The sequence below is a fragment of the Catharus ustulatus genome, chromosome 2 (genome assembly GCF_009819885.2).
Source record: "Catharus ustulatus isolate bCatUst1 chromosome 2, bCatUst1.pri.v2, whole genome shotgun sequence".
NCBI lineage: Eukaryota > Metazoa > Chordata > Aves > Passeriformes > Turdidae > Catharus > Catharus ustulatus.
The window spans coordinates 15362218-15384882 of NC_046222.1; the positions used below are offsets into that span (position 1 = coordinate 15362218).

The window sequence follows — 22665 nt, forward strand, 5'->3', positions numbered from 1 at the left end:
GCCTTGAAGCCCTCTTCTTTTGCTCTTCACTGGCATTTAGTATCAAATTATCCCTGCAAGAAGCCACTGGAGAGAAGCAGTGCAAGGTAAGCAGACTGGTAATCCTGTCATCCATTTTCATAATTTCATTTTATGCAAACAGGCAATTTATTTCCAAGCCAAACACAGGGTCACTGCTGTGGACTAAACAAACAGCTTTCAGCCACGTAAGTACATTAGCTACCAGGGGACATGGTTTCATCAAGATCTTTGGGGACTAGAACCTGGGTTATAATATGGGGTGTAACCAAAGTATGTATTTTCACTGCCTTCTGGTGAACTGTTAAAATGGGTGGTTTTTATCTTTGCCATGACTCAACTGTGGTAACTCCCTCTAGGGAAGCAGCAGCACCACCCACCCTAAGGGGATCTTCTCTGCTAAGGGGCCATTAAGGCCTCCCTTGAATGACTCAGAATTACATCATCCCATAGTGAAATTCCCCATCCTGAAGGAGGTACTGAACATTCCTGTATATAATCTGGGCTCGGGACACCATGACACCCACCACTGGACCTCCAGAGAAGGACCAGACATTTCCACAGGAAGGACCAACATTTTCAACAAGACTACATCCATCACTCCAATGGGACTGCTACCACCACACTGACCAGCAGAGTGTCAGACTGTACTCCAACTTTGTTGGTTTAAGGCAGTGTTTCTGTACTATTGCCTGTATTGTAATTTTCCTGCTAATTTGTAACTCTGACTTGAAATCACTTGCAATGTATTTGTGTGGAGTTAATTCCTCCTGCTGGTTTATCTTCGAACCAGTACAGCAAGGGGTTATCACACTGCAGTGAGGGAAAAGCCATGGCCCTAGCCGGGATGTTGGCAAACAGAAAGGTAGACAAAAATAATTCATCTGAAAAGAATGAGACATTTGTACAGAATGGGTTTGTAGGTAGGTTAATAATTACTTGAGTTACATTAACACTAAGGCTTCTCATTCACAGCTGAGAGCATTTTTGTGCTGGACATTGCACACATTACACAGAAGTCTTCTCCATCCCAAGAGGTTTTCATCTGAATATGATTATCTATGGTATATTCAATATCTGTATTCAGAGTATAATCCTACACAAGTGGAAAGCAAAGATGATTACAGAAAAGATGCATTCTTTTTATGCAAACTATTACACACTAAAATTTTGTTAGCCTTCTAGGAACATCTATAACATTCCAAGAGATACATTTCAAAAAAGTCTGGTACAAAATACTCTTGGAATTGCCTTTGTCCCAAAAATGAAAAGTGATGGGTTAAAATTATGCTGACCGCTTATTTTTTCTCCTTACTTTACATTTCCAAAGCAGCAGATGAGGAGAGGCCCAAAAGCTCAGGGGCTTGAAGGATTTGAGCCAACAAAAGAATTAAGAGCTCCTGTCATGCACCATTTAAACACCATCATACCATAAGAGCTACTTATACATAAGTAATTCATTTTGTGTCTCCCCATTGCTTGTGGGATCCGCTCAGGCCCAAACCAGAACAAATTCTGTTGGAAGGAAAAACTCAAATGCACAGGCACAACAGGAGTAAGCAGTACATATTATCACAACCAAAACTGCTGATAATGTGATAGCACAAGCACACACATCAGGGGTTGCATTTCGTAAGTTTTTTCTTAGTTTATTAATAATGATGCCCTCTGCGCTGCTCAGCAGCTGGAAATAGCTACAGGGCAGAAGCACCCTAATTATACCTTCATTTAGATCATCTTGAGCATGGACTATATGAAGGACTTGAGAAGATAGTTTGCACAGTCCCTTTATGCTTCAATAGCAGCCCAGCAAGTCCACAAAGCACCCAAAAATAAGGTTCAGTGCATCTTAGCCAATGAACAGATATTTCAACAATAGCTGCAGACCCTTAGTACTGCTTCTGCCAGTGTATCACAGGCCTCAATAAAGAGAGAGATGCTGGAACATGCAGCATCAGATCAAGTGTCCCTTGGGAGTTAAAGGAATAATCCCATGTAATGACAGCAGTAAAAATCTCTTATCTGTGTGGATGAGCCAACAGAGGGGACACAGTAATGACAACGTGCCAATCCAGTTTGTGGGATTAGTGCTTCTCCATCCCATTCTAAATGCTTATGTACAGAGGGAGTCCCAGGAGCAAGCTTGTATTTTACAGAATTAATTCATTACAGAAGAAAACAGAAAAGGTCTTTATGATAGCAGAAGTGATTCTGAGAGCAAACATCACAACCTTTTTCTTTTTTAAACAGAGGAAAATAATTGAAAAAATCAGATTTCTAAAGATTATATTAAGTATGGAATTTCTACGCAGTCGTGATTATAGATCTTGAAGGAAATTGTGGCTGCCCTGTGAATAAATAGTTCATTTTCTTTAATGTTTAATAACTTACTTTTACATGCCAAACTTTGTTTCTGTCCCTTCAAGAGGTGCATTAGGATTAGAATGAGAGTTTCTAGGACACTATGATTCAAATAGTTAATTAGTGTTGCAGGTCTTATTTGGGTGGCTGCAATGACAACATGAGCAGCATCAAATGGTCCTCTCACGGAACTTCTGATCCAGAAGTATCATCATTAATAATCCTGCCTCAAGTTAGTGTGATATTGCATATTATGGAACAACCAATAAAACATGCAAACAGACTAATCCTCTGAGAATTCTCCAGGCTCACTGAAAACTCCAAATTAGCCAATAAAACAGAAATTCCCCAGCTAGGGGTAGGGAAGGTATGTGCACACTGGATGTGAAAGGAGTGGATAAGTCAGGTGAGGTAGGATTTGTGTAACTCCTGACCCTCCAGGACTGATACTCCTTATTAAGCAGTACTTGAACCAGAAGCAAGGAAGCCTGAAGTGGTAGTGAGTGTGGAAGGTACCACAGTGATCAAAAAACAAAGAAAGAAAACATGGAGGGGTTTTCTAATACTTGGTATCTTAGGTTACAATGCAAGATGTAGCCAAAAGTATATATTCTATCACCATCTCCATGAGCTATAAAACCAAGTGAGACAGTGTTCTTTATCATGTCCATGACACATCCCTGATAAATCCCTCTGAGGGATATCTTCTATTGATGGGACATCAAGCCTCACTGCATGACTTATGAAATTACATCATACCATGGTGAGATGCTCTGCCCAGGGGGAGGAACCAAGCATTCCTACCTGGATAAAATCTGAGGCTTGGCACACCACAAGCAGCTTATCCACTGGATTCCCAGAGGTTCTGATTTGGAGTTTCCCACTGGTTTGCTTTAAAAGTAGTACACTTGGATTCAACAAGGTACTTCAGCTTAAAACCTGTCCCATTTGAGCCATGTGCATGAAATCCCCACTGAATTAATTAGTTTTTTTATTTCAATAGGATGAGGACTATAACCATTACAGCTACACACCCCCTGGAAGTCACAAATGCATTTAACTACTTCTCGGAAATGGTGCTGAGCTAGGTGTGACTGAGACAATTGGAATTGTCTCAAAAGCTTTGGGTTTACAGAGGACCGAATAAAGTCACAGATTCTTCTCAAATTCAGAAGTGGACCTTTTGCACACTTGAAAAAAAGGAAAGGTGTTGAGTGGGTATAAAATAACAGAAAGAAGGCAAAATTGTTATGAAGAAAGAACAGTACTCTTGTGACCAACATAATCCCCAGGCACGGTCTTTATGTCAGTGTTAAGAAAACATTTATCTTTTATATGGCAGAACCTTATGGGAAAATCCTACAGGCTTCCAAAAGAGATCACTGAAGGTGAAGAGCAAAAAATTTTCTCTCCTTCTCACAGAAAAATATTTTCAAGATAGAGCAGTATAAGCAAGCTAATTTCATGGAATTATTTAAGAATGTTTACTTTTTCCCCTTAGAGTTTTCTGTAAATCACAAAGCATTGCAGTGGTTTATACCTTAATGCTTCTACTTTCATGCCAAATTCTAACAATCTTGCATATGATGAAAAAAAGATGGTCCACAGGGATGTCAACAACTCAAGTTTTAGCACAAAACCACGCTATCCTTTTCTCTTTTAAACTGAACTTGCAAGTTCACAACTTTTACTTAAAAAAAGTATTCTAGTTCTTATTAAAATAAAAATCCCTAGACTTCCATAAATGATCAAACAAACAAAAGATCCCATTAGTCTCAAACATTTTAAAACAGTCAGATATCCTAGAGAAAAAGAGGTAGGAGACTTCAACCAGGAGCCATCCTTTGAGAGCTGCTGTTTGCCATACAAACCAGTTTTTCTCCCCATTTTTAGATGTTTGTCACAACACAGGGTCAGAAATGAAGACACAAAGGGCAAAAGAAGAGTACCCTACATTTTAATTCTGGCGTGTTTCCTCTGCAGCCCTCATCAGGAGCAGATGTTGCTCTGGTGGTAAATCTGATGGCATATTCTTCATTAAAGTATATGAACTGGGATAACAGGCATGGAACAAAATGCAACTGGTAGTTCAGACACTGGGAAAGGTCACATTTTGAATACCAGTTCTTGCTCCAGCAGATCTTGCAACGAAATGTGGTCCTAGATTTTTCTCTAAGCTGTGGTCAATTCAACCCCCTGCACATACCTCTCTTGCAGAGGTTTTCCTAGGCTGTAGCATGGATAGTATGATTCCATGGGTACTCCAGATGTTGAAGACCAAGGAATAAGAGGCTGAACTGCTATTCACCTTTTAGACAGAATGAAAGGGAAACAGTTGATTGATTATCAGAGTTTCAGCCTTTCCAATGACGCATTTACAGCCATTCCCCTGTACTCAGCACAAGCACACCAGGCTCTGTTCCATGTGCTCATTCAGGAAGACTCTCCTAATCAGAAGTCAAGCCAAATGGAAAAAAAATAATTACTGAACTGGGCATTGACCAGACCTCTGGCATAGTATCAAAGCCCCAGAGCCAGAGACATGAAATGTGAAGTGCTAGGTAAATTGTAGTTTTACATTCTGTCCCAAAATGCTTTAATTGTGGGAAATTTTGAACATTACCATTGAAGATGAAAACAATTTTATTTTAAACAGAGTCCCATACAATTGTCATGCAGACACAGAACTATCCTGAACCCATTTGTTGCTACACATATTTACTGTGGGATGCCTGAAAGTGTCGAATTTCAATTATTTGAAATCTTCAGTGAATGCCAAGCTTTCTGAATTTCTTTTATTCACTGTGAACTCCAGAGGCTGCATCTCTATATTCCTAGCTCTTAAAATGTTAATCATATCCTTTGGTGTACTCCTCCTCCATACCCACTCTCAATATTCCCATATCAAATTAATCAGCTTAAGGACCATTCTTCCCTTCAGGAACAGTGGTCAGCTGCTTTTCTCAAAGGTACTCCACATAAAATGCCACACTTGAGACAAGCTACACACACCTTTTCCCTCAGTTCTGCAGGCCAAGATAAGCACACAACTTTTATGCTAAATGCGTTCTATGCCTCTTTTCCTCCCATTCTCTCTGTCTGCCTTCCTTCCTGGCTGCATTGTACATCCTCTAGACTTAAAAAAAACAGCCCAAAACCCACCCAAAGACGCACCTCCTCCAATATACACTAGGTTCATGCAGATAACACCTGTTAATTCAGAGGTAACGAAAAAGGCTGTTGCATCTTCAGTGTCACTGGTAAGATTTTCCCCCTACCCTCTCACAAACCACCATCTCACTATGTGTAATGAGATTACAGTTCTTTTAAGTATTTTTTTTTACTTTTTCCTCAAGTTACTTTTGAAGTTCTTGCCATCAGGTGCTTTGTTTCCTTTTGTGTTGTTTTTCTAAATAAAAGCTGCCTTAGAGTAAGACACATTTATAAAGACAAAGTTTGTGAAGAAACTTCACAGTGTAATGTAGCATGCTAGCTTTCTTCCTCTGTTTAAGCCAATATTCCAGTTTACTCCTCTTAAAGATTTACCCTGGGAAATATAGACCAATCACATGGGCTGAATATTTTATCAACAGATTTTCTTAAATCTGATGAGCCAAATCCATATATAAGTCCTGTCATTGCCACTGAACATTCAGCTGTCCCAGCAGTATTTGAAAGAAGAAGTGGACCATTTGTCCTCTTTGCTCCATTATTTATCTAAAATCTGGGATTATTTCACATCAACTCAGCTGCCGGCCATGAAGTACTGTGGAAGAGCAAAGGCAGCACCCAGAACCACCCCTGACAGCATGCTGATGCTGAACTGATTTTTGCCTTTTTTATTTTAAATATTCTGTGTATCTTTACACATATATTTGTAGCTTTATTATGGTTTTCATAGCTGAGCCCCACTACTTTACCTTACCCTACCTGATAGGCAGAAAGCCAAAACACATTCCAAAAGATTTCAAGCTGGGGGTCCAAGGTTCCTAGGTTATCTTGGTTCTTCCTGGCAATCAAGGCTGAGACCAGCTCTTCGAGACATATTTTTACAAACAAAGTTTATTTCCTATGTAGAGAAGGGAGGATTTCATAAAGGGATGAACTGGGGGAATTACCTCACCAATTATAATTCTAATTGGTGATTCTTGTTAGATATGCTAATTTGCAAAACCTATAAAAATTGTATATGCATTCTGCTGTGTGTGCATCTTTGGTATTTTCCACCTGGCGAATAGTTCACCTAAGAATTTTTACAGAGGTAACCCCTTTTTATCACCCTAACTGTGTTTGACTTGCCATTTTAGGACAAGTGAGAAGGCATCTGACATCCTACTACTGATTTCCCTGCCCAAAGAGCTAGTTGTGGCTCCAAAGCTACCTGTGTGCCAATACAAACGCAAGGCACAATGTGGTGGAAAAAAATTAGCTGAGGGAAATTAGCCTCAGAAAATCCACAAGGATAAGTATGAGGGCCAGACAATTTAAAGCCTCTTGAAAGCAAATACAAAAAGCACTGTCAGAAACACAGTCAAAATGGGGTCCTGCAGAAGAAACTCCTTTTGTCCTGACACTCATCTCTAAGGAGCTCTGGGGTTTGAGGCTGGATAATAACCAGATGTCTCCAACATCTCTGAGAGAACGAAGGCAAAATGCTGTCTGGTCAGGAAGGGAGATACTTTTCAGCTAGCTTTTGAGAAGGACAGCCTGGATTTCTCGACTTTAACATCTGGGATGATGCTGAAGGCTGGGAAGGGTATCTCCAAGCTTGTGTTTCTAGTAAGGAGTAGAAAGATGGCCAGGAGAAACAGCCTGAGCACTCAAGCACCCCTGTGCCTTTTCCTTCATCTCACAGACACAGCCTTGTAATGTTCCACAAGTCCAAACATAAATCTGTAATTTTCCCAAGAAAAAAATGCTTAGAAGAGCTAACTACTAAGCACTAGATGCTAAAAAAACAAACAAACAAACAAACAAACAAACAAACAAACAAACAAACAAACAAACAAACAAACAGGAAGAAATGCTTATGAATCCGGAAATACTGACAGGCTGTAGCTATTGAAAACTCCTAAGAAGGAAAATCAAGCTGCAACAATAATAATGTTACAGCTTGCTTTGAAAGGCTATAATGAAGGGGAAGAGGAGGAGGAATGTATTATTTTACATTAGAGATGCTCACAAGACTACAGGTGACTCAATACAGACCTTGAACACTTACAGACGATACCTGCAGTCCAGCTAGAGATGGAGTAACTGGAACATCTCATACAGGCCCCAAAACTAGAGTGAACTGATAAATCTGCATCTCTTCTTCATGCATAGAAATTAAAACACACTTATCACAGATGCACACAGCCTGAAGGATGTTTGCTGAAAGTACCTTCTAACTTAAAAAAATCTCTGGCATCCTAAAAAGGTGTGATTTCTTAAAATAGAAAATTCTAAACCCCTACATGTAATATCTCAATGTTGAAACTTGTTTTAATGAATGAAAAGAGTTAATTAATCAGATACAGCATAAATATTAATGATCACTATCTAGTCACATTGACTTTGTTTCAAAATCAGTATATACATTATTGCCTGGTGTTTATAGCCTGTACAACTGTGGGCATATGGGCCTAAAAAAAAAAGAGAAGAGTGAGAGGCATGAAACAGAACAGAGAATTGTTTAAAAGGAATCTATTGCACGCCAAAAGGATTTTCTAAAACTTTGAGAGTTGCACTTGTGAAAAAACAAAGCCAAAACCATCCCAAAGAAGATAAAGAGCAGAAACATTAGAAAGACATGCAGATTTAAAAACAATAGAGAGAGCACAGAAACTAGTGGTAAATAAATGAGGAGGGGTAAGCAACCTCTAAAGAAGCAGAGACAAGACAACACTGAGGACTATATGGTGTTTCATGCAGTAAAAAGGCACCTCTGGTAGCAACCATGCAGATCATGTCCATTGTTTGGTGCAGAAAGTAGGATCAAAACTTTTGAAGTTGAAAGACATAAAGGCTATTAAAAGAACAATATCAGGACACAAAGTGTCTTGGATTAAATTCAGTTCTTGTATAGATTTTAATGCAGAGTTGTCAACAAAAAGACACAAGCAGAAAGGTCACCAGTGACCATTTCAAAATTCTAATGCAATTTCATCCCCTTGTTATTTGGGAGTGAGGCAACATGAAACTTCTTGCACATAATTAAAGACCAATACAGTGCCCAGTAGTGAAAAGGGAAGGTTATTCTTATGGAGCATAACTAAAGTCACAATGAAATCTTTTGCAATGCAACTAAATCTAAGATACTAGCCCAAGCAAAGAACAGTTTTCAGGCTTAAAGCGGCAGACATGCTTTGAAGGCTGTGATTTACAGATTTAGAGATGGAACAAATTCATTTTGAGTTCATTTATGTCTTCTGTGATCATCAGAGATAGCTACTTCAAAATAGGCACTCAAAGAGAGGTACATGTAAAATAGTCCTAGCAAGGCTTCTGTCAAGCCCTGTGTGCAGCCCTGGCAGCCACACTTCAAGAAGGAAGTGAATATATGAGACAGAGTTCAAAAAAGGCCAAAGAATTGATCCCTGAGCTGGGCAAAACAAAACCAAGTAAATCTTACACGTGAGGCTGACAGAGGTCACCCAGCTCAGCGATATGGTTGAGAGCTGTCATGATGACTACTTAAGGCCACATTTCAAACTTCCACATAAGAGCTGACAGTGGGAATTTCAACCTTCACTTCCCAGTAAAATTTCCCAATGGTGTTAGTAGATGAACTATAGAACAGTTTGCCAGGACAGATGGCCAACTCATTAATGTCTGAAGTTTTCAAAATGAGATTACATGTTTAAAGAAGACATGTCCTGACCTGCTTTTAGGACAAGACAAACAAACTGTGACATAATCATGCAAAATGTCAGGTCAAAGGAGTAAAACAACTGCTGACTGATCTTCAAGTCTGTGCATTGGAGTATTTAACCACAAAAAATTAGAAGCATCAAATGTCTCCTTCAAGAGGTGTTGCGGCAAACAGCACTTGCAAGATCCTCCTCTAGTATTCAAATCCACCTAGATATACACAAACCATACCAAATGTGTCAGAGCCAGTCACACTCAGCTCTAATTCAATACCTGTTAACATTTGTTAAGGAAACATACCAAAGACAAGGTGTCAACTTGGTGTGAAGGCACGGTTCCAACATTTCAGCAGTCACTCTAAAGAACCCCCTGGTCAAGGCCTTCACAAAGCACAGCTCTGACATTAGGCCAGACAAATGCCATATTCATGTGGAAGTGAGAGATTAAATCCACTTGCTCTACAGGAAGCCTCCTTAGAATGTTGTGTCCCATGCTCTTGTGTCCATCATTCTTAACCACTTGTGGTCTGGATCAAGGTATTCGGAATGGGGAACAAAGCGACACCAACCCCCTTTATGCATTTGAAGAAGAACACTTTATTGCAAAAATCACCCCCTTTTTATACCTTTAATCCGTCACACCATAATGGAACCCACTCCAGATGGTGGCCTGTGGAGACACAGGCATAGCCACTTCCCCATATTAATAAATCCAGGGGTCCTATTTGTTAGTAAGTTCTTTACCACTACTGGAGGTCTTGGATGAGCCTTTGTGTCAAAGGAATACTGTCTCTTGCATCCAGTCTGTCTGATCTCATCCTGATTTAAAAAACTGAGGTCATACAAAAAATTGAGCCAGTCTGTTGTGAGAGCACCCCAACTCCCCCTCTTTTTGTTTTTCAAGCATGGTCTTTAGAGTTCTACGGGCACACTCGACAATAGCTTGCCTTGTGGGAGAGTGGGGAATGCCCATACTGTGAGACACACCCATTGCTGAAAGAAGTTATGAACTCTCTCTGAAGTGTAGGCAGGTCCATTGTCCCTTGTGATAGTGCTGGGAAGACCCAGAGTGGCATCACAGGTAAGCCAATGCTGGATAGCATCATGGGCCTTCTCTCCAGTGTGGGCAGTTGCCACTAGAAAGTGAGAACAGGTGTAAATTTTAAGCAACCAAGCTCTGGGAGATGAGTGACATCAGTTTGCCAAATGGAGTTAGCAGTCAAACCTTGGGGGTCAGCGCCTTCTGCTAAAGGAGTTGGAGCAACCCCACGATAGGAGGGACACAACTACAGGATATCATGAGCCTGTGAGGACGTTAATTGATATTGCTTGTGAAGAGAGCAAGCATTCTGGTGCAAAAAGTTGTGAGATAACTTGGCTTGTGCAAAAGTATTTGGTACCACACCTGCCATCACAGTGATACCTGCATAGTTGTTACCTTCTGCAATAGGGCCAGGTAAATCTGTGTGGAAGTGAACATGTAACACATAAAAATCATGCTGCTAGTTGTTAATCAAGGTCCACAGTGTTCTCAACACTGTAAACAAATTATGTTTATTGACATGTTTCAAATAGGAAGATTCTAAATGGAATACCAATTGGCAGCATATGAGCAATCCGTTATGATGTTAAGTGGCTCCTGTGACAATAACTGAAAGGCTTATTGATTAATGGCCAATTCTAAAATTTGCATAGAAGCATCCTTTAATGTTAATACCCTCTTATGCCACTGGACAGGGTCACCTGCATGCCAAATCACTGCAGCTTTGTTGGTTTTGCTGGATGCATCTGTAAAAACAGTTGGTCCATCGACAGGGGTCATGCTGCAGCGAAATTTTGCATACGAGGAGGCGTTACCCATCTCCATCCATAAACAATGTGAAGGATAATGGATAGATAACTCTCCAGGAAAATCTGCAAGTGCAGTTTGAAAGTTAGTGTCTTCTGACAGCAGCCATGACAAATTGTCTTTACTTGCAAGTATGTAGATGGAATGTGGATCTTGGGTCTTGAGAGTTCACAGTCACTCTCTGCCTTTCTTAACTAAATACGGGAACATATCATTAACAGTCCACAATCTTTGCCACTGTTTGGGGTAAGAATAGCCATTCTAACACATGTAAAGGGTCTTTATCATTAGTAAATCATTAGAAGAGCAAAAGGCTGAAATTTGGTAGCAATTATGGCAAGGCACACAGATTTATCAGGATCCCACCTCCAATTCTGTTGGTTTTCCAGCGCTTGAGCACAGTGTGCAAGGGCAGTTTTAGCTTCAGCTGTCAACGTGAATGGAGGTGAGGGTTTCCTCTGAGTAAGTCAAATCAAGTGTGTAAAAGTTTTGTGGATAGACCCAAAACAGAACACAGCCAATTCAAAGAACATAGCAGTTTCTGTAATTCATTTAAAGTTAGGGTGATTTTAACACAAAATGTTAAAGGCTGAGGGTTGATGGTCTGTTGAGTAATTCTCTACCCCAGGTAATGCCATGGGTATTCATGCTGCACCTTCTCAGGTGCCATAATTAGTCCTGCATATTGAATTGCCTGCATGCCAGCTACCTGAATAGAACATAAGATGGATTGATTGTGAGCCGCTAGTAAAATGTCATCCATATAATGATATATGGTTGCAGCAGGGAATTTATGACAGACAGGCTGTAGGTCAAGACTGACTACTCTTGGGCATACAGTTGGGCTGTTACACAGTGTGGCAGCACTGTCCAATAAAATCTCTTCATTGGTTCTGCATAATTCAAGGTAGGCACAGAAAAGGCAAACCGAGGTGTATCATCAGGGTGTAAAGATATGGTGAAAAAACAATAGGTCTAAAATTACTAAAGGGCAATTGAGGGCAATCATTGTGGGTGATGGAAGCCCAGGTTTCAGAGCACCCATAAGTTCAATAACTGCATTTACTGCCTATAAATCATGCAATAATTGCCATTTGTCATTTTTCAGAGGTATACAGAATATAGGGGTGTTCCAGGGGCTTCAGCCTGCCATGTGAGTTTACCTATGTCCAGTATTCCATTTCAGAACAGCTGATCAATGGCCCCTAAGAGAATGGTTTTTTGGCGAGGTTGAGTCTATTTGTATGAAGGTTTCAAATTGTACCAGAACATCTCCTCCCCATGATCTGCATGGTATAGAGGCAATGAATGGGGCAATCTGGGCAGTTTGCCCATCAGGGCCAACGACAAGATGAAGGTGAGTGCTTTGTCTAGGGCACTGCATTCCTCCCACCCCAATTAGGGTCGATGTGGAAATGGCTGTGGGCCAATTACCAGGCCATTCACTGCTTTTAGTAATAGAGACATCAGCTCCAGTATCAGCAAGCCCTTTAAATTTTTTGCCATCTAACCTGCATGTTAAAGTTGTCTGAGCTGTTGTAATGGAGCTTGTCCAGAAAACCTAAGGCTGACCAGTGCTACCAAAATTACTTGTGTCATGTTTACCTTTCCCACAAAGGGCTTTGTTGAAAAAAAGGAGTAAGTTATGCAATGCGTTGACCTGCAGGCATAAAGCAGGGTGGCACGGGAATCCATAGCATAACTCGTATTTCACCTTCATAATCTGACTCCAATAATAACTCCAGGTAGCACAAAAAGCCCCAATTTTGTGGCAGAGGAATGCCCTATTAGCAAGGCACATATATTATTACCAAGGGGTCTCCACACTCCATTAGGAACTAGGTGCACTGAAGATGTCATGAGAGTTACTGACTCTCTGGAGGCGAGGTCCAACCCTGCACTGCCTGTGGCTGCAGGCAGGAGCTCGCTTGCCAAATGTTTGGCTTCGCATTTTTTTTGAATCTCCAGGGCGCCCGGGCCCATCCTCCACGAGAAGTTTCCCAGTTGTACAGCCTTCCCTTTTACAGAGTACCATGAATGGCAGTCAGTAGCCCAATGCTTCCCTCCTCCACACTGGGGACAATTTCTAGGTGGTATTTTTATCCTGTCCCTTTGTCGAGGGCAATCCCTTCTAAAATGATTGATTGAACCACAGTTAAAACAACCTCCCATCCGTGTGTTCAAAACCTGGAAGCGAGCAGTTAAAGCCATGGCCAGAGGGTGTCTGATGAGTGGCAGTTCCCACATTTTGGCATGCCCTGACCTTATCTGCTATGTCACAAGTGTGTGGGTTACGAACCGCGAGCAATGCTGTTCTACAGTCTTCGTTTGCATTTATGAAAGCAAGCTGCCACAACAGAATAGCTCTGTCCTCATCTGGCCTCAGTTATCAACTTGCCAGGAGAGCATGGCTTGCAGTCTGTCCAGGAACTGTACAAACAACTCCACTGAACCCTGTAAAATCTTAGTGAAATCCATGTTAGAATTGATACCTGTCCCTGGGAGTCACTGCTGGGCCTGCAGGGCTGGGCAGGTGATGATACCATACACATCACACAGGCAGCCTTCTGCACTGTAGGGACTGCACACTGACCCTCTCCGGTCATCTGTGCAACAATTGCTGGGTTTCTGTCCTGCAGCGCTTCCACCTGGGTCATACACAGCTCACGGTAATGGGTGAGCCAGACTGCAAACTGCGTCATTGTTAAGATCATTCTCACTATGCTTTCCCAGTCATTAGGTATGGCCGCCATGATTGTCCCCCGTCCCCCGTGTAGCGAGGTGTCCACAAGCTTTGGCATCGCCCTCCCTGGTGATATCAAAAAGTCTCTGCCCTACTGCCTGCCAGGCTTCTGACTGAAAGGGCCCACTAAAGGGAAAATGTTTAACGTGACTGGACACCCAGTCCAGCAGAGTGCTTAATTTTACATTGGTAATGTCAATAGTTTGCCAATATAGGAGCTGCCACAACAGATCCAAGCTCCTTTTTTCCAGGGACATTCCACCTCCCATATTGCTTCCACTGGTTACTCACCTGATAGGTGAGATGCATGCACTTGAATTCCTTGAGTTCCTTCCTGAACTCTTCCGGCTCGACTGATTCCTTAACACAGAAGTTGCTTCTGGAGCAGTCCACACACCCTTCTTGGCCTCTGTAGGTCCCAAGTCAGGAATCTCACTCCCAGCTGTCACTCACCTGACTTTCTCCTCCTCACTTACAACTGCCTCTCACGCCTCAGCCAAATTCCAACTCTCCAGCCTGCAGCTGTGCCTTCCCCACAGGGCCTTCTGGTGAGATAAGCCTTCACCACTTTAACAAATATACCCCATATCCCACAACAATGAGTACCTCCTTTGATGCTTGTAAATGGAAAAACAATTTTGTAATGAAAAAATAGGAAAAAAAAAATCAAAGCAACTATTCACTCAGTAAGCAGGAAAAAAAAATCACTTGTCATTCTACAACAGTAGACGATCTTAAATACATGCTTTGTCATTTCCAGACAAATGAAGGATTCTGGTGTTCTACCATAATTTTATTTACTTTAACCCAAGAAGCATCTGATCTGCTTTAAAAACTGTGGATCAATTCTGTATCAAAATATCATGACTCTGCCTACTCCTTCAAAGTGCTATAAAACATACTGATGGGAACACTGGAATATTCCCCAGGTACCATGGCTGAAACAAAACCTGCATCAGAAGAATCTTTCTTGAAAAAGCAACTATCACCTTCCCACTCACTCTTCCCTAAGTACCAGGCAGTCCATATGCCATGTCATTTTTATCTTCTCTGCTTTTAGTCAAGAATATCAACCAAAAATAAGACACAGACTGCATGCTAAAGGTTAAGGAAATTACTAGTATAAGTAATGATACAGAAAATAAGGTGTCCTATCATGAAGAACCACATTTTGTGTTTCATTTAGGTTTGCCCTTGCACATGAATGTACAACTTGTGAGTTGTGACTTAAGGGCAGAGTCAGGTCCATTAGCAGGCAAGCTTCTCTTCTTCCTCACTGCTGCAAAGACAAACAGTTACACTGGAGCCTGTGTTTTTTAATCAGCAGTTTATTCCTGTATTTTTCTCTAGATAGAAAATATTTGCAACCACTTAATTTCATCTGCCCCATTTTTTAAAGCACTATGAAACATGCTATTCGTACAACATTGTTAAAGGGTCAGATTACCCTCACCGAGAATCTGGTGATTCCCAGTGAAACTCCACCAACAGCCAAAATACTCTAACAAAAACAAGTCAATAAGAGTGAAAATAAAAAAAATAAAGTGCTCAAAGCAATATGAATTTCAAATCCAAGTCATTTAAATCACCATTCAATCACTATTGACTCAGAGTGAGAAACCATTTCAACTAAACACACAGGATTTCTATTCATAGATCTTTTCAACTCAAGAGCTTGAAACAAAGTTCTCACTATCTCTAAAGCTTAGCTCCAGAAATTGTATGATTGTACACAAACCAAGGAGAGAACCCACAATTCTAGCAAGCCTTCTGGTATGTCTCAAAATTACATGTAACACGAGACCTCAAAGGCATACAGAAGATTGTTACCAGCACGGAAATAAACCAAACCAAACTGAAACCAAAAAACCCAAACCCTGTCTCAGTTTATTGCCAAAACATAGTTTTGCCACAGCAAACTTACACTGAGTTCATGAACACAGGACACTTTTTTTTTAAAGTGCAAATATACTCACGAAAAGACATTCCCAATGTAGGCATAATATGAACAGCAGTAGGGAGTAGTCCCATCACAGCAGTAAGCTTTGCAGTCATTATCACACAGAGCCAAACAATCTTCTGCTGAATAAAAAAAAAACACTCATGAGGTTAAACATCAAAATCTTGTACAGCACAGCTTTGAAGAAAATGCAGTCTAACAGTTTCATACAATCACAGAACTGCCCTTGAGGTGTGACCTGACTGTAATCCTAATGGCAGCCCATTCTCACTTGTTCTGCATTTCAGAATTAGGTGCTTTCCTTAGGGGTATTCTGTAGCTGGCCATATCAGTTCCTCCTTAATCCTTTAAAGGGAAAAAGAACATTTTGAAATGTCAAGACACCACAGACCAACTTTTTCCATTCCAGCAAGGAGTCCAGAAGAAACCTGAGTCTGAGCTGCATGTCTTGTTGATCTGGAGGGTGGCAGGAGAGAAGGAAGTTGTCTGGGAACAGGCTACTTCCCCCAGTCCCTGCCCAGTCCCAGCCTGGGGTGCAAATCAGAGCTGCCTGGGGCTCCCTTCCCCCTTGCCATCTGGCAGCAGCTCCCCTCGCTGTGCTCCAGCACCAGGGCCATGGCCAGCGTGGCACAGCAGTGCCTGGCACAGGGGCCAGCAGGGCCCTCCCTGCCCCACTCAGGGCACTTGAGGCCACAAGTGTTCCCAGCCACAGTGCTCTGCTGGACAAAGCAGACCGTGGAACAACAGTAAGAGAACTCTTTACAATTAAGAAATTATGGGAGACCATGTATCTTTTTATTCCTGAGAGAAGCTATTTTAACAGTATCAACGTCTTGTACTGTCATGATACTTAGTGTTTTCAAAGCCCTAAATCAGGTTCCCCCAAGAAGATAACAATGTACTTCCACTGCACTGTAAAAACACTCTTGGGGATCGCCATCCCTACAGCCAAGGCTTCAGCTGCAGCCTGGATAAATTCAGAGAGGCTCTATGTCCTGTACACCACCACCCTTGGTGACCTGTTGGGTCACATACTGCAGTGGCAGGGACTTGAAACCAAGGATGGCAAACCATGCTTCTGCATTCCTGATGTACTGTAGCTCCTGTTTCCCAGGCTGCAACTCACCTGAGAGGTTCTAATTCTCCCATTGCCATTACTGCCTTTCATCTGTGCTGACCCTTTCGGTTGCACTGCTGGGATCTGCACAACCCTGCCTCATTTCAGCTTCTGCCATGCTCCTACTCCTGCCCCAAGTGGGTGAAAGTTCCCACCTTGCACTGAGGCTCCTTAGCTCACTGACTCCTGCTGCTGGCCCATCTCATAGCCTGACTGCTCACAGGATTTTAGCAGGCCAGCTCTCCGAACCTGCTCACGCTTTGTCTCCACTACAAAGCAAGCACCACGCGAGGGCTGGAGAGGGCTGTGCAATGCAGCACATGGACCAGCTCAGGCAGATGCACCCTAACCCTGTGAGATGACCCCTGGATTAAAGAAACACATCAAAAAACAGAACAATCAACCCATCATTCTGCCAACCAGCCCCACCAACAAGTGAATCAGGGCAGCCAGCAGGACACCCATCTCCAGAAGAACAGCAGCCCATGGGCAGTGCAGGCGCTTCTAGAGAGAGCAGTAATGCAGGACAACGCCGCACAGGACACCCCACACCAAGACTTTGGCAGGGCTGCTATCCCAGGACACTCCATACCAAGATTTTGGCACACCCCCATGCCAGCAGCTCCAGGTTTTTGCAATGTCACCTCTTTTTTGGCATGAGTACTCACGGCTCTGGCTGTGCCGGGCCAGTACACCTCCTGGCTCTGCCCTGGTGGGACCCTGCACATCACAGGTCTATCCCACGCAGGTGGGTTCACAGAATCACAGAATGGGTCAGGTGGGAAGGGACCACAGTGGATCGATCATCTGGTCCAACCTGGCTGCTCAAGCTGAATCATCCTAGAGCATATGTGGCACGGCATCGCATCCAGACAGTTCCTGGGTATCTCTATTCAGGGAGACTCCACACTGCTCTGGGCCATCTGTTCCAGTGTGTGGACATCCTCATCCAAAGTTCTTCCTCATGATCATGTGTAACTTCCTGTGCACCAACTTCTGCACGTTGCCCCCCTCCGCTGCACTGCTCAATACCCACGAGCGTCTGCTCCATCCCCTCGGCACATCCCCTTCAGATATTCATACACTGTAATGAGGTCCTTCCTCTCTCAGTCCTGTCCTCTCGAATTTCCCTCTCCCTACAGCCACAGAGCGGCTCCCGCACACCTCACCCTGCCCGGGACACCCCAGGGAACTCCTTCCCAACTCCGTGTGCCAATCAAATCGCCGACGAGGAAAAGCTCCCGCATCCGACCTCCACCACCGGCCCCGCTCACACCCGCGGCTCCCCGCCCGTCCCCCGGCCCACGCCGGCCCCGCTGACCTGCCATGAGGAGGAGGAGGACGGGAGGCAGCAGAGCCCCCCAGGCGGGGCACCCCAGGGCCGGGCCGCGCCGCCCCGCTCGCTCCATGCCGGCTGCACGCCCGGAGCCGCCTCATGGCGGGGCGGGCCGGGCAGGGGAGGGACAGGCCCCGAACCGCCCCCGAGCCGGCGGCACCTCCTGCGGGGGGCGGGCGGCCCTCTGTGTTCCCCGGCCCCTCTCTGCTTCCCGGCCCTCTGTGTTCCCCAGCCCCTCTCTTTTCCCCGGCCCCTCTCTGCTCCCCGGCCCCTCTCTGCTCCCCGGCCCCTCAGTGTTCCCCGGTCCCTCTCTTTTCCCCGGCCCCCTCTTTCTTTTCCCCGCCTCCCGCCGCCTTTGTCCCGCGGAGCGGTGTGGAAGGCGGTGCCGGTGCTGTGTGCCCGCCTTGGCCATGCGGTCCTGGAGCGGATTCCCACTGTGGTTAAAGTCGACATTGTCTTTCAAGTGGGGTTGGAGCTGTGATAAACGGAGAACAGAGCCATGGTCTGTTTGTAAACAGTTCGTGCTGGTGAGGAGCTGGGCTGCTGTGGGGCCACGGAGTGCTCCCAAACATCAGATGGGCTTGTCCGTGCTGCCCAGCAATAAATACATTCCGTGATCAGGCTAGAACAATGCTCTCAAGTGTTCTTCCAGAGTACTTTTTGATAACTGTTTAAATGCTGCCATAACTCACCCCACGTAAAAATTTCCACAGATGACCAGAGGCCAAAATATTTGCCTTATGGTCTCACAAAGCAGAAGGGTTAGCTCTGACTTTGCAGGTCAAAGAATGAGCTTTGGAAGGCTGAAATATGCACACAAAAAATGAGAAACATCCACAGGTGTTTCTGCTCATAAAAGGTTTCCTACTGTTGGCAGCTCCGAGGGGAAGGCTGACTCAGAAACATACAATGAATTAGTTTTTTCAGCATTCAGCTATTCTACAGTGACAGCAACAAAACTCAAACCACCACACCAAATCACTTGAAAGCTGGTGTTTTTATTTATCAATACATTTTCTCAAATGTGTGCCAGAACCGGTCTGCCAAAGAAAAAAACAACTTTACATGTTACAACTTGACTACCCAGTAGCATGTATCTCTTTACACAACAGCACAAATGAAACCTATAAAAGTTATATGTAGCTGCTCAGAGTAAAACTTAGACCAGGTAGGTAACTTAATTTCAAAGGATTTGCATCTGCTTCTTGTATCTTACTCCAGTCACAGACCACAACTGTGACTGAAAACAGGCTTCAAAAAATAATACAGTTCTGCCAATAGATAATATTGGTAGTAAAGGAACAAAAAATAGCAGATAAAGGAGACTAAGATCTGGAGACAACTCCCAGAAATTCTAATACCTCTAGCCTTTTGATTTTAATCATTTTTGATCACCATGCCAGCCTGTATCTAGACAAGCCTTTTGTTGGTATTTGTGTTCTCCAGGTTTTGTTGTTGATTCCTTTCCTTGCAATCCCCTCAGCATATGTTTTGGCAAGTCAAAATTTCAGTATTTCCCAAAAATTTGAGTCATGTTGCCCCAGAGTTTAAAGCTAGCATGCTTGAATTCCATATTGATTTGTACTTAACGACTTTATGGACCTTCTTTAGTTCTTTTTTGTTGTTGTTTTTTGACCACAGGGGACAAGTTGATTGAATCTTTCTAACACTTCTTAATCCTAATTATTACTTCCTAATTATAAGTACTGTCCCTTGGACAAAGGACTGAGAGTTCCAGCTGATAAAGGGAAATACATCTTGATGTTAAAAACAATCCACAAGAAGCTTTCAATGCAAGGTTTTACTTGGATTTTTCTTTGAAGAGAGAAGCAGGGACAGGGGGGAATCACAAAATATATCCTCTGGCGTTGGGTTATCAGCTTTTAACCAATTCCCACTTGTAAGCAGGAGTAAGAGAGCCCCTTACAGGTTGTCACAGGCTGCTCTTACCCCCTGCCCAGGTAAGGACACCCAGAAGAGCAAGTGTAGCTGTGAGCCTCCCTGTCATTCCAGCTCTACCATCTGCTCTGAAAATGAAGAAATCTGCTGGAAGAAGATATGCTTGTCTCCTACTCTTTCCCTCTCCACTGTTGCCAGCATCATGGTACGCTTTTGTAGAAAGCTGAGAAGAAGGAGAACAATGTCAGGGCAGTGTCATCTGGTTCTACTAGGCTGAGATCCTTCTGGGACCAAAAATCATTTAGTTTTCTCAGAATGAGGTTTTGAAGGATGACTAATTCATAGCAAAGTACATCAAGAGATTGGAGTTAAGATTCTAGCTGCAACTAAACCCCTTCTAAAACTCCATAACAGTATTTAAGAGGAAGGAAATAATTTTTCTATATGTAGGAGGGAGGAAATAGTTATTCTGCTAATATTTTAGTTCCTGGTCTATAGTTATATAAGGGTTAAAACACGTTTTATGTAGTGCTATGTTCTTACATATTTGCCTAGGCAAACATAGTTATTTGGTGTTTTTGAAAGACCATATTTTGAATAACATCCTTTTAATCTTTAACAAAATATATGTGGTTCCCAATCTCAGCATTGTATGACTTAAGAGGAACCACTGCATCAGAGAAAGTTTATTTTTTCCTTTTGAAGCCTAGGAGGTATAGACTTGGCAGATTCTGAAGGATGGCAGTCCAGCATGCTGCTCATGGAAACAGTGGTGGAATGTCACTAGTCCAACAGATAGTCCAACAGATAGTCCAACAGATATCCTAATGAGCCCTGGTCATGCCCTTCAGTATTGTATTTCCATGTATTGAAACAGGAGAGTGATATTTGATAATATTAATTTGTTAAACTCACACAAGAAAGAACCCAACCCTTATTAGCTAGACTCAGTGCCTTGCCTTTCAAAATTCTTTTCATCTATATGTCTGCACCTCAAATTCTTACATGAAGTAGTATGAAGGACAGCAGTGCTAGAGGAGAAGTTGGTGTGATAGAGAAGAGAAAGCAAGCAGACTATAATAATCACAATTCCCTGTCGTTAACCATTCAGGTGCTGAGAGGGGTTTCCTCTGGCCATCGGAGGTGATTTTAAAGAAGGCTGTGGGGAGTGCAGGGAGCCAGAGCGGGCAAACAGGGGCGTGGCACGACAGTCTGCACAGGCGGGGCAAGCAGGCAGGGTTGCAGCCAGCCTCCCGCGACTGGGGTTTTTATTGGTGTTGGGGTTTTGGTTTGTCTGTTTGGTTTTGGGGTTTTTTTTTAACAGGGTCTCCTAATGATCAAAAGCTATAGCTAGTTAATGGCAAAAGGAAGGGCAAAGACAACTTCCATTCTCTATTAGATGTGGGAGGGAATTTAGTAACTGAAGATGAGGAAAAGGCAGAGGTATTTAACATCTTCTTTGACTTACTTTTCAACAAAAAGACAGGTTATCCTCAGGACAACTGTCCTCCTGGGCTGGTAGATGGTGTCAGGGAGCAGAATAGCCCCTGTGTTATCCTGGAAGAAGCAGTCAAAGACCTGCTGAACCACTTAGATCCTCAGAAATTTATGAGACCAGATGGGATCCATCCTAGGGTGAGGAGTGAGCTGGCAGATGAGCTTGCAGAGCCGCTCTCCATCATTTACCAGCAGTCCTGGCCCATTGGGACAGTCCCAGATGACTGGAGCTGGCCAGTGTGACACCCATCCAAAAAAAAGGCCAGAAGGAGGATCCAGGAAACTCCAGGCTGTCAGCCTGATCTCAGTGTCTGGCAAGATTATGGAACAGGTCATGTTGAGTGCCATCACACAGCACCTGCAGGGTGGCCAGGGAATCAGACCCAGCCAGCATGGGTTTAGGAGGGGTAGGGCATGTTTGACCAACCTGATCTCCTTTTATGACCAGGTGACCTTCCTGGTGGATGCAGGAAAGGCTGTGGATGTTGTGTACCTGGACTTCAGCAAGGCCTTTGGCACTGTCTCCCACAGCATTCCCTGGAAAAGCTGGCAGCCCATGGCTCGGACAGGAACACTCTTTGCTGGAATAAGAACTGGCTGGATGGCCAGGCCCAGAGGGGGGTGGTGAATGGTACTGCATCCAGCTGGGAATCTGTCACCAGTGGTGTCCCTCAGGGGTCTGTGCTGGGGCCAGTCCTGTTCAATACCTCCACTGATGATCTGGATGAGGAGATTGAGTCTATCATTAGCAAATTTGCAGATGACACCAAGACGGGAATGAATATGGATCTGATGGAGGGTAGGAGGGCTCTGCAGAGGGACCTGAACAGACTGGATAGATCGACTGAATCCAACAGTATGAGGTTTAACAAGACTGGGTGCTGAGTCCTGCATTTCAGCCTCAATACCCCTCTGCAGTGTTACAGGCTGGGGATGGTGTGGCTGCACAGCGCCCAGGCAGAAAGGGACCTGGGGGTGCTGGTCAGCAGCCGACTGAACATGAGCCAGCAGTGTGCCCAGGTGACCAACAAGGC

The 22665-nt window shown here is 43.5% G+C and overlaps 1 protein-coding gene across 2 annotated transcripts in view; it reads right to left on the minus strand.

The window, feature by feature from the left end:
• CYYR1 (cysteine and tyrosine rich 1) overlaps nt 1–18308 on the minus strand; it is a 58880-nt gene extending 40572 nt beyond the window's left edge. Inside the window, exons 1-2 of one of the 2 annotated variants that reach the window (XM_033084993.2) lie at nt 18221–18308; nt 15799–15904 (exon numbers count right to left, since the gene is read on the minus strand). In XM_033084993.2, coding sequence (XP_032940884.2) covers nt 15799–15904; nt 18221–18308 — 194 coding nt within the window. The remainder of the gene's footprint in view (nt 1–15798; nt 15905–18220) is intronic. The other variant, XM_033085000.1, reaches the window with a different exon arrangement.
• Between the last annotated feature and the right edge of the window lie 4357 nt (nt 18309–22665).